Here is a 17,358-nt window from a genome sequence, read left to right as displayed (position 1 = left end):
TATGAAATGTTTATAGTTTCCTCTTAGCATGTCAAAGTTGTAATTGAATTCCCCGAGAAAATGACTCTAGGCTTGCAAATACTTTGGAGTAACTTTTAAAAAACTAGTCTTCGTTAGTTAAATTACATGTATTTCACAAGTATAAGTTAGTTCCTCATCTTAAGTCCTGAATATTGATTACATGACAATCTACTATGATTCCAAAGAAATCAATGCATCAGCAAGCATCATAAAAACATTTTTAACACACAGAAATGGCCCTTTCCATACCTTATAAGAATCAAAGATTTAAATTTATCATGATAGAAACAGTGGACAAAGAAACATTTACCCTTAATGAATATAACAAAAATTCTCAGAGAAAAAAAATACAACTAAAATAATATTTTCTTTCATTTATTTACTTCCACTATAACTAATGTTTGAGATCACATGTCTTTTGAGATTATATCAAAGCACTTCAGTAACAAGTCTCCACAAATGGTAGTTGTTATTAAAAAGCAGCAATAACTTTGATAAAAAACAACAGATGTTCCTCAGAGAAAAGTTACCCCAGGCATTGTCTGGAGTGTTTTATTATTCAATAATTTGTCTTAGGAGTTCCCGAGCAATTTTAACTTTTACCTTTACAGATATGCTTCTTTCCATAACTGATAAAGAACCATGAGAACTGGAAAATGGCCAGTTTAATTTTGTAACACACATAAAACCCAACTTAATTTCCCAAATGAGCATTTTCCAAATGGTGAGTGGGAAAAATACATAGAACAGAGGTGGGCATTACTATGTCTGTTCCTAGGGGTAGTATTGATACCTTCTCTGTTTGAATAACACTCTATCAAATAGAAACAAAATTACACTATTATACTCTACAGAATTAGAATGATTCATCTTGAATCCTTCCTGGGAAATTTGAAAATAAAAACACAGCTATCTTCATATTTTCTTCTTTATGTAACATATTGTTGAAATTTTACAAATTGATGATTTCTTCAAAAGAAAAGATTTCTAGTGATGTATGGCAAATATGTATTTAAATAAGAAATTCTGACTCTCTTTTTGAGGCTTGCATGTTTGTGCGTGTGGTGAGAACAGAAATGGTGGCTTAAACACAATCTGCATCTCAAAGACATGCTGCCCTTTTATTTTTACTCTAATAATCACTTCCAACCTAAAGGTTCATATCATCAAAAGAAAAAAACCAAAATTTGTGGAAAGAACAAAATACCATTTTCTTTTTAACATGCACAAGCTTATTGCATAGACAAGATGTATTTGTTTTCAGAAGATAGTGTTAGGGCTTATGGTGGGCCACCTCAAAATATGTCAAGATGGCATGCTTGTTATCTCTGATTAAAGTTACTTGAATGACTGATGTGGGACTTTCTCTGGTGGTCCTGTGGTTAAGGGGAGTGCAGGTTTGATCCCTGGTCGGGGAGCTAGGATCCTGCACGACTCCTGGTCAAAAAACCAAAATGTAAAACAGAAGCAATATTATAACAGATTCAATAGACTCTAAAAATGGTTCTCATCAAAAAAAATTCTTAAAAAAAAAATGACCAGTGTGAGAGAAACACTGACTCTTCTTTCTGTCTCTCTGGAAGCAAGAAATAAATCTCACCTGTGACAGGTCCTCTCTCTCCCTGTGGAGGGCACCTCTATCACCAGAGGTGAGAAATTTGGGCAGAGAGGCCTGTATAAGTAAACCACCTTATTTCTTGTATTTACTACTCCAAGCACAAACTCTATTTATGGCTTACTAATTAAGCACCCAAGGCCTAAACTCCCTTGTCCTGTCAATTTCTCACAAATTTATTGTTTGTCTAAAAAGTGTAAAAGCTGCCTGCTTTGGCCACTTTTGAGGTCTCATTTCTACGAGTTCTCCATGCAACGTGCAAATGAATTAAAATATGCTTCTTTTTCTCCTGTTAATCCACCTTGTGTCCATTTTATCATTAGTCCAGCCACAAGGACTCCAAAAGTGAGAGGGGGGACAGTGCCCCCTCTGAGACAATAGTCATAAGGGGCCTCTTTTGGAAGTTGTTTTAAAGCCCACGTGCCCCAGAAGTAGGCGTGTGTTGTAACTGTACAGGGGATAGAAGGGCAGAAATTTATATGGCAGCTATGGCACCATACTGTGTAGACAGATGCTGGAGTTAAGGAAGTCTAAGAACCAACCTTCCTTTTCTCCCCAGGCATAGCTTCTTGACAATTTCATCTTTCCTTTCACCCACCACACAGGCCCACTGGTGTTCTCAGAATGCCTGTTGTGTGAAAACAGTTACAAATGAAATAGGACATGTATACACTTGAGCTCTTGGATGGCTCTGGCGGCTGCAACAACAGTCTGTACAGGTCCCCTGGGTATCACATACTAAAAGTCAGCAGAAAAGGGGCACAGGAACTTTTTCCTCTGACTTCTGGGGTAATAACTAACATTTACTGTCCCCAGAAATTAGATTTACAAGCAACATTGCTCCCAAGGGATACAGTCCTCTCCAGTTCAGAGTGCCGTTCCCACGGGATTGCACTCATCACTAGACATGGGGTACTGTGACTGGGACACAGTAGCTTTCAGTTTTGAAGTGTGCAGTAACACACCCCTTCTCAGACCTAGCTGTGGTCAAAGGCATGTGACCCTCTCCCTGTTACAGAGAAAACTTGGTTCTGCTCACCCTCGCAAGTGACGCCAGTCCACTGACACGAGGTTGTGGTGAAGGAACGGGCAGTGTTCATTGCAAGTGCCAGGCAAGGCGAATGGGAAGCTCAGAATCAAACTCCAGATGGCTTTCAGGGAGGGGGTTTTAAAAGCAGTGTGAGAGGGAGTTCTGCTGGGTGAGTGAACAGCTTATGCATAATTTTTAAATTGGTTGCCATCAATATTAAGTTTCAAGCATCATCAACCTTCTGGTTTCAAGCAGTCCAGCGTCTATATTCATATGGTCATAAATTTTCATCTGGTGGGGATCTGCTTCCTATAAAAACAACCTAGGAATGGGCCAGCCTTTTGTCTGTATCTTTCAGGGACCTAGTGATTCCGCCATGTGGTCCATTTATTCTAAATTGTTAAAAAATAAATAAATAAATTGTTGCCAATTCCCCAGTCCAACAGCTATTCTTTATTTCTACATCTTCACATTCGTAATTATTAGCTCTGAAGCAGCCTTTAGAGACTCAGAGGAGACCTGGTAGCCTAAACAAAATGACTTTTACTTCAAAGGACAGGAACACAAGGGTTTATTACCGGCTCATCCCTAATCTCTCTCTCTCTCTCTCACACACACACTCACACCCCCACACACACCCCCACACACACCCACACACACACCCACACACACACCCACACACCCTCTCACACAGAGAAACCACAGGCTCCTAACAACTGATAACCAAAAATAAGGCAAACCTACTGGATGAATACAGATTTGGACATCTTGAGAACGGAAATCACGTTGAGCAGACACGGAGGACAAGTTTTGTTTGTCTGGTCTTTTTAACCTATGACAACTCTTTCCCTCCCCGTCTTCTGTAGCTGCCAGGCGCAGCCCGTGGAAGCGAGGGTTCGGCGGCAGCCTCCCCGCCTGGCGCCCACGCGTCGCCCGCGCCGCGCCGGGAAGAAGCCGGCCCTGCTCCGCCCGGTGCCTCCGCAACCCCGCGCCCGCGAAGGTTAGGCGACCCCCGCCCGGACACCTCCCCGCCTGACTCTGGAAGGTGCGAGAAAGACCGGCGCTCTGCTTGCTCTGGGTTTTTATTATTTTTCTGTTTTCTAGCAAGGAGAAAACCTGGGCCTTGAAGAGTTCCTGGGGAGCCCGAGCTAAGGTGCTGCCGCGCCCACGGCCGCCCCGAGCCCCACCTCCCTGCACGGCCTTGGCTGGCCCTACCCCGGAGACCGGGTGCCCAGGGGTGCCTCCTCTCCCCCGCCGATCCGAAGGTAGGGGGCGCCCCGAGCGGGTTCGGGGAGCAGGGCCGGGGAGCTCGGCGGGGAGCTTCCTCTGGCGTCCCCAGCCCTGCCGCCGCTGAGAGCGGGAACGGCCGCGATCCCGGGAGCCGAGGCGCCCCGAGGTGCCCGTAGGGCCGGGATTGCGATCAGGGGTCCGAGCTGGGAGCGAGCGCCTCTGGGGCGCGGAGGGAGAGGGGAGGATTCTGCGGCGGTTCCGTGCGAGTCCGGTGGCCGGGGCGTGGGTGAGCAGAGCTGAGCGGGAAGAGCGTGTCTAAGGGTCCCGCCGGCACCGGTGCAGGGAGGACGCGGCTCGGGGGAGGGCGAGCTCGGGGAAGCCAAGCAAATTCGGGGCTGGGGTGCCGGAGGGCTCCAGGCGGGGGCCGCCCGGGACCCCGCAGCGGCGCGCCCGGGTCTGCGCTCAGGGGGCAGGTATCCCAACTCATCCCAGTGCCCCGAATTCCGAGGCTGGGAATTCATCCCGGAGCTTGCGGACCTTTCAGTTATCTTTTAAAGGGACCGAACTGCCCTGTTGGATGGAAGCCCAGAGACTTGCTGGGAGACCGTGGAAATCACCGAAGGCGCCCTCAGCGAAAATTTGCCTCCCAGATGCAATTTTAAATTTCAGATTTCTCAAGAGAAAAGAAACTCTGATGTTAGAAATGGGGAGAGAGGGTGGCTCGTGCCTGCGTCTTTATTAGCTGAGCGGAACAGTATTTCTTTGCAATTCACATTTTACCAGATTCTGGCTTTAAAAGTAGATCATGGGGATATTTGAGAACGTGAAATATAGCCGTTGTCCCAGGATCACAGCAAAGTAGGCAATAGGTGATATTTTATCATTGCTAGAGGGGAAAAAATTGCACGTATTTTATTCTTTTGTGTGATTAGTAACCTTTTTGAGAAGAAAGATGTGTATTTCCATAAGGCAGGAAAAGATCACAGCAAAGCAACCTTATTTAAATGTATAAGCTCAGTCCTTCTATGTCCTCTGAGTTCCATGCAGCTCCTCCCATTCTTTTTAAGAACTATCTATTAAAATATTGAAAGTCTATTCGCAAGATTCCATTTGTGTTGGTGTCACATATAGATCAGTTTTTATAAACAATTACAATATAACAAAATTGCAGTGTCTTTACAAGATACTGCTTTTTAAAAAAAGTCACCACAGTTAGACCAGGAACTTCTGTTTCTTTCACTTGTTACTCTGAGGATAAAAGTTTGATGTTTCAGCCTGGGAATTCTGAGCGGAGGAGGGGGGTTAAAACCAGGTATAAAAGAGTGAACAAAAATTAGACACCACAAAAGGTTTCACACAGTCAATATCAGATGTCTTCTAAAATAATATTTCATTTTAAAAACATTCTTTATTTCATAATTTCTCTAGTGATCTAAGATGAAGAGAAGTTCACATTTAATATTATTTTTTATTATCTGTAAAACATTTATGCTGCATAAAATTGTACAACATTCATTACAACACTTATTGAAAAGCAGATCATTATTAAATGGATTTCCATTTCCATTATAGGCTTGTTTATTGTGCTTTTCAGGAAGAAAGAGAAATTAGGGAGTGAATTTAATGAAAGAAACCCTCTATGCTTTTTTCACCTTTCATTTTAAAGTTATTCCTATACTATAAGTTTTTCAAGTAAAGAAAGGGAAGACTTGAATCTTATTAGACAGAATTTTCCTGATGTTCAAAATGTTCCCAGACTACAAGGAGACACTTTGAAAGAAACAGTTTAACATTTCCTCTTTGCCCCTGTCTCTTATTTGCAATATCCATTATTTAGTTGTAAGAAGTTATCCATCCAAGAAAAAATTTACATCAGGTTCCTTTAGTGTCTAGTGTGATCTTAGGTGTTATGTGTGTACTTGGGGTGGAGTGGGGCTACAGGAAGAGCAGAGAAGGTTTAACTGCATAGTCACAGCAAAATAAAATGAAAAAAATGAATGGTAAATGAGTGAATGAATGTGTGGTGAGAGAAAGCATAAGAGAAAAAAGATAATTTAATCTATCAGTAAGTACAAATAGTCATAGGATTCCCCAGAAATACAAGTGTTCAAGCTATAGTGAAAAAAAGGCATCAGGAGAATGCCTTTCTTTCATTTATTCATCATTCATGGAGGGTCTTTCGTGTATGAGACAATTGTAGTCTGCAACAACTCATCTGCTACTGCTGCTGCTAAGTCACTTCAGTCGTGTCCGACTCTTCGCGATCCCATGGACTGCAGCCTACCAGGCTCCTCCGCCCATGGGATTTTCCAGGCAAAAGTACTGGAGAGGGTTGCCATTGCCTTCTCCCAACAACTCATCAGAGATCTTTAATTAATCTCTCAGAATATTCTCCACATCATACCTTGTATAAGTTATCTTTCTTCTGCCAGAGCCTAGCAAAGCACCTAGCATATTAGATGTTCAATAAATGCTAGTTGAATGAATAAAGGAACAACTGATCTTTCTTAGCTATTCATTAACAAAAAAGGCCTCCCTTTTAAATTATGTGTAAATTAGTGTCTTTTAGAGAATGACAGATGTGTTGCCTTCAGTCTTGTCATGTCCAGTGAATATGCAGGATGACATTTCTTTCATCTGATTAATTATGAGACATTGTTTTTTTCCTTAATGAGTTCAATATTTATGTGCATATATTATAATAGAATTGTACCAGCCACCAACTGTACAACCTGATGTACTTCTTTTTCATTTAAGTAAAAATGTTGTAAATATTTTTTACCTTTTCAGTTTTGTGTTCTTATACGATAGCCTTTATCAATGAAGATATTTTGGGGCAAACCTCAGACATATTGCAGACTTGGTTCCAGACCATAACAACAAAGCAAGTCACATGAGTGTTTCATTTTCCAGTGTATATAAAACTTATGTTTACACTGTAGTCTATTAAGCATGCAATAATATTTTATCTAATAAAATAATGTGCGTGCGTGCATGCATGCTAGGTAGCTTCAGTTGTGTCCGACTCTTTGCAAGGCTGTGGACTATAGCCTACCAGGCTCGTCTGTCCATGGGATTCTCTAAACCCCATGGAGAATCCCATGAACAGAATCCCAGGGGCCTCATGGAGACTTCCATGGATAGAATCCCGTGGAAAGAGAATACTGGACTGAGTTGCCATGCCCTTCTCCAGGGGATCTTCTGAACCCAGTGTCTCTTATTATGTCTCCTATATTGGCAGGCAAGTCTTTACCACTAGCATCATCTGGGGAGCCCCAAAACAATGTACATGCCTTAATTAAAAATCCATTATTGCTTTAAAAAATGCCATCATCTGAGCTTTCAGTGAGTCATAGACTTTTTGCTGTAAAGGGTCTTGCCTCAGTGTTGGTGGCTGCTGACTGATCAGGGGAGTGATGGTTGCAGAAGGTTGGGGTGACTGGGGCAGTTTTTTAAAGTAAGGCACAATGAAATCTGTCCCATTAATTGTATCTTTTAGGAGTGATTTCTCTGTAGCAAACAATGCTGTTTAATAGTATTTTGCCTGCAGTAGAACTCCTTTCAAAGTTGGAGTCAGTCCTCTCAAGCCCTCCTGCTGTTTTATCAACTAAATTTATGTCATATTCTGAATCCTTTGTTGTCATTTCAACAATCTTCACAGCATTTTCACTGGGAGAAGATTCCATTTCAAGAAACCACTTTCTTTGCTCATCCATAAGAAGCAACTCCTCCCCCCTTAAAGTTTTATCATGAGATTATAACAATTCAGTTAGTTCTTCAGGCTCTGCTTGCTATTTCCACCACATTTGCAGTTATCTCCTTCACTGAAGTCTTGACTCCTCATAGTCATCATGATGGTTGAAATCAACTTACTCCCAACTCCTGTTCATATTGACATGTCGACTCTTCTCATAAATCACAAATATTCTTAATGGTATCTAGAATGGTGAATACTTTCTAGAAGTTTTTCAATTGACTTTGCCCAAATTCATCAGAGGAATCATTATCTATGGCAGTTATAGTTTTACAAAATTCTCTATCTTAAGTAAAGACTTGAAAGTTGAAATTACTCTGATCCGTGGGCTGCAGAATGGATGTCATGTTAGCAGGCATGGAAACAACAGGAATTCTCTTACATCTCATCAGCCCTTTGGGTGACCAATTGTATTGTCAATGTGCAGTGATATTTTGATAGGAACTTTTTTTTTTTTTCTTTTCTGAGCAGTAGATCTCAACAGCAGGCTTAAAAAATTTGGTAGGCCATGTTGTCAATAGACATGTTTTATTGTTCCACTTATTAAGCACAGATAGAGTAGACTGAGCAGAATTCTTAAGGGCTCCAATATTCTCTGAATAATAAACATGCATTGGCTCAATTTAAAGTCACTAGAGCATTAGCCCTTAACAAGAGAGTCAGCCTGTCCTTTGAAGCTTTGGAGCCAGGTACTGACTTGTCCTCTCTAGCTATGGAAGTCCCAGAGGGCATCTTCTTCCAATATAAGACTGTTTTGTCTATATTGAAAACCTGTTAAGTGCAACCACCTTCATTATTTATATGAGCTAGATCTTCTGGGTACTTGTTGCAGCTTCTACATCAGTACTTGATGCTTCCCCTTGCACTTTGAGGTTATAGAGAAGGCTTCCTTTCTTAAACCTCATGAAACAATCTCTGCTAGCTTTAGACTCTTCTGCAGCTTCCTCAGCTCTCTTAACCTTGACAGAATTGAAGAGAGTTAGAGCCTTGGTCTGGATTAGGGTTTGGTTTAAGGGAATGTCATTTGTTTGATCTTTTATCCGTTAAAGCTTCCTCTGTATCTACAATAAGGCAGTTTCTTTACTAACCATTCCTGTATTAACTGGAGTAGCACTTTTAATTTCCTTCAAGAACTCCTTTGCATTCACAAGTTGGCTAACTATTTGGCATAAGAAGCCTAGCTTTCAGCCTATCTGGGCCTTTGGCATGCCTTGTTTACTAAGCTTCATGGTTTCTAGCTTTAGATTTAAAGTGAAAGACCTGAAACTCTTGAATGCTTAGAGGCCATTGTAGAATTAGCAATTGGCCTAATTTCAATATTGTTGTGTCTCAGAGAAAAGGGAGGCCTGCGGAGAGGGAGAGAGTTGGGGGAACAGATAATGGAACAGTTAAAACAGACACAATATGTGTGGATTAAGTCGTTATCTTATATGGATACAGTTCATGGTGTCCCAAAACAATTACAATAGTACATCAACAGTCACCGATCACAGTTCAACGTAACAAATAATCATGAAAAATTCGAAATATCGAGAGAATCACCAAATGTGACACAGAGACACAAAGTAAGCGTGTGCTGTTGGGAAAATGGTGCTGATACACTCGCTCTATGCAGGGTTGCCACAAACCTTTAATTTGTAAAAACACACTGTAAGTGAAATAAAGTGAAGCACTCATTTTATAATGAGGCCTGATCATAATTTAAAGTTGAAACGTGGTAAATTATCACAATTGTCTATGTAGGTACTCTTCATTTCATTTTGGGACGTTTTGAAATCTTGTCTCATTTCAGTAGTTCTGATATATGTATATATGTAAATAGACATGCATACATATATGCATATATATTCAATATTCTATATATTCATACATTGAATAGTAAATATATATGAATATAGAATATAAATGGACATTCAATATTCAATGTATGAATATATATTAATATATCTGCACACATTCAATACATGAATATATACATATATTATTGTATACATTGTATATATACAACATGTTTTTACATATATACATATATGTATGTATGTATGTTTACATATACACATATACTAGAACCATGGCTCAGATGGTAAAGAATCTGCCTGCAATGCAGGAGACCCAGGTTCCATCCCTGAGGCAGGAAGATTCTGTGGAAGAGAAAATGGCAACCCGCTCCTGTATTCTTGCCTGGAAAATTCCACGGACAGGGGAGTCTGGCAGTTTACAGTCCACCGGGTTGCAAAGAGTCGGACGTGACTAAGCACACACACACACACACATATATACACATATAGTCATACTCTATGCTAAATTTGCCCATATTCCCAGGATGACTCATTTCTGTTATTTTAAAGCTGAGAAAATTAAACTACTTTTGTAAATTGATTAAGTAACATATTTATTTAGCATCTACTATGTACAACATACTCTATTAAGCATCATTAAAATCATGAAAATAATTGAGACATTTCCCCTTTTCTCCATCAGAGTGGCACAGAGAGAACTGACCATCACTGGAGGCACTCCGAATTTTAGACTCACACCACATTCTTCTGTTATCACCAGTAGTGCTTCTTCTCCTCTTACTTCAAATGTCATTGTTACTCTCAAGATGTTTTATCCTACAATTACATGCCCCTAGAAACACAAAGCCATTGTAGAGTATACTGTCCAGTTTCTCTTCTGTCCTTGCCTTGGTCGAAGGGGGGACAATCAGTAGCTACTGATGCACAGCTAAAAAGGACTGTTTTCAAAAAGTGAATCCAGAGACGAATAGCTGAGTATAAAGGATTCATAGTAACAAGCAGCCGGTAGAGACTGTGAGTGTAAATAGGATGGTGAAGAAGGCAGACGGAGCCAGGGGGTCACTGGAGCTCAGGAAATGAGGCAGGAAGGCTCATTGATTAGAAGCTCATGGACCTGTCCAGGGGAGCAGCAAGAAGGCCATTGACTGGGAATATGATGAGTGGGATGATTCAGGAAGCCTGATGAGTCACTCTCGTACCTACCAGTTATCTTTTTCAACTTGAGACAATATCAGCATAAATTATTGATTAACACCTAAGAATAAATGAATAAGATCCTGAACATTTGAATTCATTTATCATTAAAAGGGGCTTCCCTGATGGCTCAGCTGGTGAAGGATCTGCCTGCAATGTGGGAGACCTGGGTTTGATCCCTGGGTTGGGAAGATATCCTGGAGGACGGAAGACTACCCACTCCAGTTTTCTGGCCTGGAGAATTCCATGGACAAAGAGTCAGACATGACTGAGTGACTTTCACACATCTTTAAAGGAATGCAATTGGCCTTCAGAAATTTAATAATATATAATCTGTTATAGAAGTTGTGAAAAAAACTTTTAAATTTCTCATAGTACAACAACACTTATATCATGCTATTTGAAAATTTCTGTATGTTTACTTGAAAAGTTATTTATGGCAAAGGTATGTGCACAATAAGATTTGTCCTTTGGAAATTTACTGGCTCAGGATCTATATATCCCTTATAAATAGAAGATAATTGTTAACTATTAATTTAAATATGTATGTATTTTATAGTTTTAAACATAATTACCCAACTATAGATCTAGAAATAGATTAATAAACATACACTGATTTTTTAAGATCAGTTCAGTTCAGTTCAGTTCAATCACTCAGTCGTGTCTGACTCTTTGCGACCCCATGAATCGCAGCAGGCCTCCCTGTCCGTCACCAACTCCTGGAGTCCACCCAAACTCATGTCCATCCAGCCGGTGATGCCATCTAATCCTCTGTCATCCCCTCCTCCTCCTGCCTCTAATCCTTCCCAGCATTAGGGTCTTTTCCAATGAGTCAATTCTTCGCATGAGGTGGCCAAGGTATTCGAGTTTCAGCTGCAGCAATAGTCCTTCCAATAAACACCCAGGACTGATCTCCTTTAGGATGGACTGGTTGGATCTCCTTGCAGTTCAAGAGACTCTCAAGAGTCTTCTCCAACACCACAGTTCAAAAGCATCAATTTTTCGGCGCTCAGCTTTCTTCACAGTCCAACTCTCACATCCACATATGACCACTGGAAAAACCATAGCCTTGACTAGATGGACCTTTGTTGGCAAAGTAATGTCTCTGCTTTTCAATTTACTATCTAGGTTGGTCATGACTTTCCTTCCAAGGAATACGTGTCTTTTAATTTCATGGCTGCAGTCACCATCTGCAGTGATTTTGGAGCCCCCCAAAATAAAGTCTGACACTGTTTCCACTGTTTCCCCATCTATTTCCCATGAATTGAAGGGACCAGATGCCATGATCTTAGTTTTCTGAATGTTGAGCTTTAAGCCAACTTTTTCACTCTCCTCCTTCACTTTCATCAAGAGGCTTTTTAGTTCCTCTTCACTTTCTGCCATAAGGGTGGTGTCATCTGCATATCTGAGGTTATTGATATTTCTCCTGGCATGTATCTCCATATATATCCATATAATATATATCCATCTATCTATATCTACATCAGGATCTCTGTTACAAGGTATACTCATCAGAATTAATGAACTGTTGCTATCCTGAGTATTCTATAAGATATTCTTGTTTAGAAAAAAATGGGAAGTGCTTGCTTTCTTAAAGGGGAGAAGGTTTTCCTTTTGCCTCTTCTTGATATATTATAGGCAATTGTGTACTTCATAGACAATAATGTCAAATCTGTAATATGTAACATTAAATGAGTAATATCATTGTAGTATTAATATTATTAATATCCTTGAGGTGACAAAATTTATGTGATGTTATATTAGTATCACTTCTTTATGCTATAATATCTTCCTTAAACAAAATGAGGTTATTCAATCTTTTTAAGGTTGAAATCTATTTTCAATTTTTAAAGTAAAAATAAGCAAGTAAATTTTGTTTTTAAAAATACCAGCAGCTAGCTGATCAGTGGTTTAATTCATGATAATCTGCAGGTCTCAGAGAACTGAGAATTGATCACAGGATGATTTTGCTGTCAAGATTGTGTTCACATAGTCAACAGTATCATGTGATAAACATTTATTAGTGCCTACTCTGTACATGTAGGTCCTAAGATAGTGTATCTACACTTTAGAAGCTCAAATCTGAAGATTTTATGAACTTGATATATTTGGGATATTATTCTGGTTTGAACTTTTCATTTTCCCATATATATTTACTTAACAGTGCCATGATGAAGTTACTGTGCCATGTTTTATGGTCGATATCACAGTGAGTAAAGGACAGTTCTGCTTCCCCATTGCTTATACATAAATAAGATAAACTGGTTTTTATTATACTTGCAAATTGTGTCATATAGTATCAGACTCTAAACAGACATATGTGGGGATTCAAAGGAGATTATATCCATTTGAATAGAACAAGGAATAGTTTAAGGCAGGTTACTTTTAAGTTTGAGCTTGATTGATGTAGGATAGAAAGAAATGTTTAAGATATGACTACAACATGTATCTCTACTAGACAAAAATATTAATTAGCTATCATAACTAGATATCCTGAAGTTCTTATCCACATTTTCCTTTTCCTTCCCTTACATTTTTCCTACATAAGTGAAAAAAAAAGGCCTACTTCTTTTTTTTTTTTGGTCTACTGTTTTAACATGAGTCAGCACATCATAGAAATGATGATGACAGATTTAAACCTACTATAATTGTAATGGCTGATATTTGCACTATATTTGGTGCCAGGTGAAGACTTCACTAACCTTTCTTAGTAAATTAATAAGGTAACAGGAGAAAATGGTAAAATTTGTTTCCTTCTCAATGGATTAATTTATAGTTGTGATTTTTTTTTTTTAATTCCTAACTAGTGTCTTTCTATTCCAAGCAGGAGTATAATATGGATTCGGAGCTCAAGGATTATTATAACAAGACATTTGCTGGTGAGAACAATACTGCTTCCATTCGGAATTCTGATTTCCCAGTCTGGGATGACTATAAAAGCAGTGTTGATGACTTGCAGTATTTTTTGATTGGACTCTATACACTTGTAAGTCTTCTTGGTTTTATGGGGAATCTACTTATTTTGATGGCTCTCATGAGGAAACGAAATCAGAAGACTACAGTCAACTTCCTCATAGGGAACCTGGCCTTCTCCGATATCTTGGTTGTGCTGTTTTGCTCACCTTTCACACTGACCTCGGTCTTGCTGGATCAGTGGATGTTTGGCAGGGTCATGTGTCACATTATGCCTTTCCTTCAATGTGTGACGGTTCTGGTTTCCACTTTAATTTTAATATCCATCGCCATTGTCAGGTATCACATGATAAAACATCCTGTATCTAATCATTTAACGGCTAACCATGGCTATTTCCTGATTGCAACTGTCTGGACACTGGGTTTTGCAATGTGTTCTCCTCTCCCAGTGTTTCACAGCCTCGTGGAACTTCAGGAGACCTTTGGCTCAGCATTGCTGAGCAACAGGTATCTATGTGTCGAGTCATGGCCATCTGATGCATACCGAATTGCTTTCACTATCTCTTTATTGCTTGTTCAGTATATTCTGCCCTTGGTTTGTCTAACGGTAAGTCATACTAGTGTCTGCAGGAGTATAAGCTGTGGATTGTCCAACAAAGAAAACCAACTGGAAGAAAAAGAGATGATCAACTTAACTCTCCATCCTTCCCAAAAGAGTGGGCCCCGAGTGAAGCTCCCCAGCAGCCAGAAGTGGAGCTACTCCTTCATCAGGAAGCACAGAAGGCGGTACAGCAAGAAGACAGCCTGTGTGCTGCCTGCCCCAGCTAGGCCGCCTCTGGAGAACCGCCCCGGAAGGCTTTCGGAGCACGCGGGCCCCAGGAAGAGTCCGCTCCCTTCATCCAGTAAGTTCATACCGGGGGTGCCCACCTGCTTTGAGGTGAAACCAGAAGAAAACTCAGATGTTCATGAGATGAGAGTAAACCAGTCTATCATGAGAATAAAAAAGAGATCTCGAAGTGTTTTCTACAGACTGACTATCTTGATACTAGTGTTTGCGGTGAGCTGGATGCCTCTACACCTTTTCCACGTGGTGACCGATTTCAATGACAACCTGATTTCAAACAGACATTTCAAGTTGGTGTATTGCATATGTCACTTGCTAGGCATGATGTCCTGTTGTCTTAATCCAATTCTGTATGGATTTCTTAATAATGGGATCAAAGCTGACTTAAGGTCTCTTATACACTGTCTGCATATGTCATAATTCTCAGTGTTTACTAAGGAGAAAAAAAGTGTGGTGATCACCTAAAATATATCATAGTAACTATGTATTTATAATCAGCGAACTTTGTTAACATGTGGAGTTTATGTATAAGAGCTGTGGACTTGGATGTCAGTTCATAATATATAGAAGATAATTTTAATGTGTTATATAAGATAAATTCATTTAGTTGTATAAAGTCATTGTCAATCCAGTCTGTAATTTCATTTTAAAGAGTATTTATATTACTTTCCATTTCAGCTTGTCTGTAAACCAATGAATTGTTAGTTCTTGCTTAAAATAAAAATTGTATTTAACCATACAAAACAATTGTAGCTTTTTGTTCAAAATTTTAGGTAAAAAAAAATCTTATTTTTCCTCATTTAATTTCAAATATGAGGAATATTTATTAGTCTTAATTTTTACTTCACAGATTTCTTAATATTTTACTTCTGAAAATACAGAAAAGTTTTAGTATGCCCAACAAACCATAACTAAATGACAGATATATGTTGTTGTTCTTGTTTAGTCACTAAGTCATGTCTGACTCTTTGAGACCACATGCTCCTCTGTCCATGGGATTTCCCACATAAGAATACTGAATGGGTTGCTATTTCATTCTCCAGGGGACCTTCCCGACCCATGGATGGAACCCCATCTCCTGCATTGGCAGGTGTATTCTTTACCACTAAGTCACTAAGGAATTCCCCCTTGGATATAGGCCTAAGTCATAAATTTAATTGCCAACAGTGGGTACAGTTTTGAAACCTCGACAGGAAAATATTTATTTCCTATCATTGATGATTGCTCAAGTTATCAATTTATTCCTCACTATCCTAGCTGTTGTTCAGTCACTAAGTCGTGTCCAGCTCTTTGCAACCCAATAGACTGCTGCATGCCAGGCATACCTGTCTTTCACTACCTCCTGGAGTTTGCTCAAACTCATGTCCATTGAGTCGATGATGCCATCCAACCATCTCATCCTCTGTTGACCCCTTCTCCACCTGCCCTCAATCCTTCCCACCATCAGGGAAAGAGTAGTGCTTGTTTTGCATTTTTCCAGTGAGTCAACTTTTTGTGTCAGTTGTCCAAAGTATTGATGGTTCAGCTTCAGCATCAGTCCTTCCAATGAATATTCAGGATTGATTTCCTTTAGGATTGACTGGTTAGAACTCCTGCTGTCCAAGAGACTCTCAAGAAGCTTCTCCAGCACCACAGTTTGAAAGCATCAATTCTTTAGCACTCAGCCTTCTGTATGGGTCAACTCTCACTCGTGTATATGACCACTGCAAAAACCATAGCTTTGACTATATGGACCTTTGTCGGCAAAGTAATGTCTCTGCTTTTTAATACCCTGTCTAGGTTTGTCACAGTTTTTCTTCCAAAGAGCAACCATCTTTTAATTTCAGGGCTGCAGTCACCATCTGCAGTGATTTTGGAGCCCAAGAAAATGAAGTCTGACAATGTTTCCATTGTTTCCCCATCTATTTGCCATGAAGTGATGGGACTGATGCCATGATCATAGTTTTTTGAATGTTGGGTTTTAAGTCAGCTTTTTCACTTTTATCTATCACTATCAGGAAGCTCTTTAGGTTCCTCTTTACTTTCTGCCACTAAGGTGGTATCATCTGCTTATCTGAGGTTATTGATATTTCTAACTGTTGCTTTTTTGACCTGCATACAGGTTTCTCAGGAGGCAGGTAAGGTGGTCTGATATTCCCATCTCTTTAAGAATTTTCCACAGTTGTGATCCACACAGTCAAAGGCTTTAACATAGTCAATGAAGCAAAAGAGAATGCTTCTCTGGATTTTTCTTGCCTTTTCTGTGATCCAGCTGATGTTGGCAATTTGATTTCTGGCTTCTCTGCTTTTACTAAGTCCAATTTGTACATCTGGAAGTTCTCAGTTCATGTACTGTTATAGCATAGCTTGAAGGATTACCTTGCTAGCATGTGAAATGAGCACAGTTGTGCTGTAGTTTGAACATTCCTTAGTATTGCCCTTCTTTGGGGGTTGGAATGAAAACTGACCTTTTGTAGTCCTGTGGCCACTGCTGAGTTTTTCCAAATTTGCTGGCATATTGAGTGTAGCATTTCAATAGTATCACAATTTAGGATTTTAAATAACTCAGCTGGAATTCCATTACCTCCACTACTCTTGTTTGTAGTAATGCTTCCTAGTGGTTTTCCCTACTTTCTTCAATTTAAATCTGAATTTTGCAATGAGGAGTTCATGATCTGAGCCACAGTCAGCTTCTTCGTGACTGTTTAGAGTTTCTCCATCTTCAGCTGCAAAGAATATAATCAATCTGATTTCAATATTGACCTCTGGTGATGTCCATGTGTAGAGCTATCTCTTGTGTTGTTGGAAGAGGATGTATATTATGAACAGAGCATTCTCTTGGCAAAACTCTGTTAGCCTTTGCCCTGCTTCATTTGTTCTATAAGGCCAAACCTGCCTGTTCCTCCAGATACTTCTTGACTTCCTCCTTTTGCATTCCAGTCCCCTATAATGAAAAGGACACCTATTTTTGGTGTTAGT

The 17,358-nt window shown here is 39.8% G+C and overlaps 1 protein-coding gene across 1 annotated transcript; it reads left to right on the top strand.

Moving 5' to 3' along the window:
* Window positions 1–3,346: 3,346 nt before the first annotated feature.
* NPY5R (neuropeptide Y receptor Y5) lies at window positions 3,347–15,135 on the top strand. The gene is made up of 3 exons (XM_043871159.1): window positions 3,347–3,666; window positions 3,771–3,931; window positions 13,471–15,135. Exon 3 carries the CDS (start codon window positions 13,480–13,482, stop codon window positions 14,818–14,820), a length of 1,341 nt encoding a protein of 446 aa, XP_043727094.1. The 5' UTR covers window positions 3,347–3,666; window positions 3,771–3,931; window positions 13,471–13,479; the 3' UTR covers window positions 14,821–15,135.
* Window positions 15,136–17,358: the final 2,223 nt, after the last annotated feature.

This window comes from Cervus elaphus, chromosome 17 (genome assembly GCF_910594005.1).
Source record: "Cervus elaphus chromosome 17, mCerEla1.1, whole genome shotgun sequence".
NCBI classification, from domain to species: Eukaryota; Metazoa; Chordata; class Mammalia; order Artiodactyla; family Cervidae; genus Cervus; species Cervus elaphus.
The sequence above is the reverse complement of the archived record's forward strand: the minus strand, read 5'-3'. Positions and strand labels throughout refer to the sequence as shown.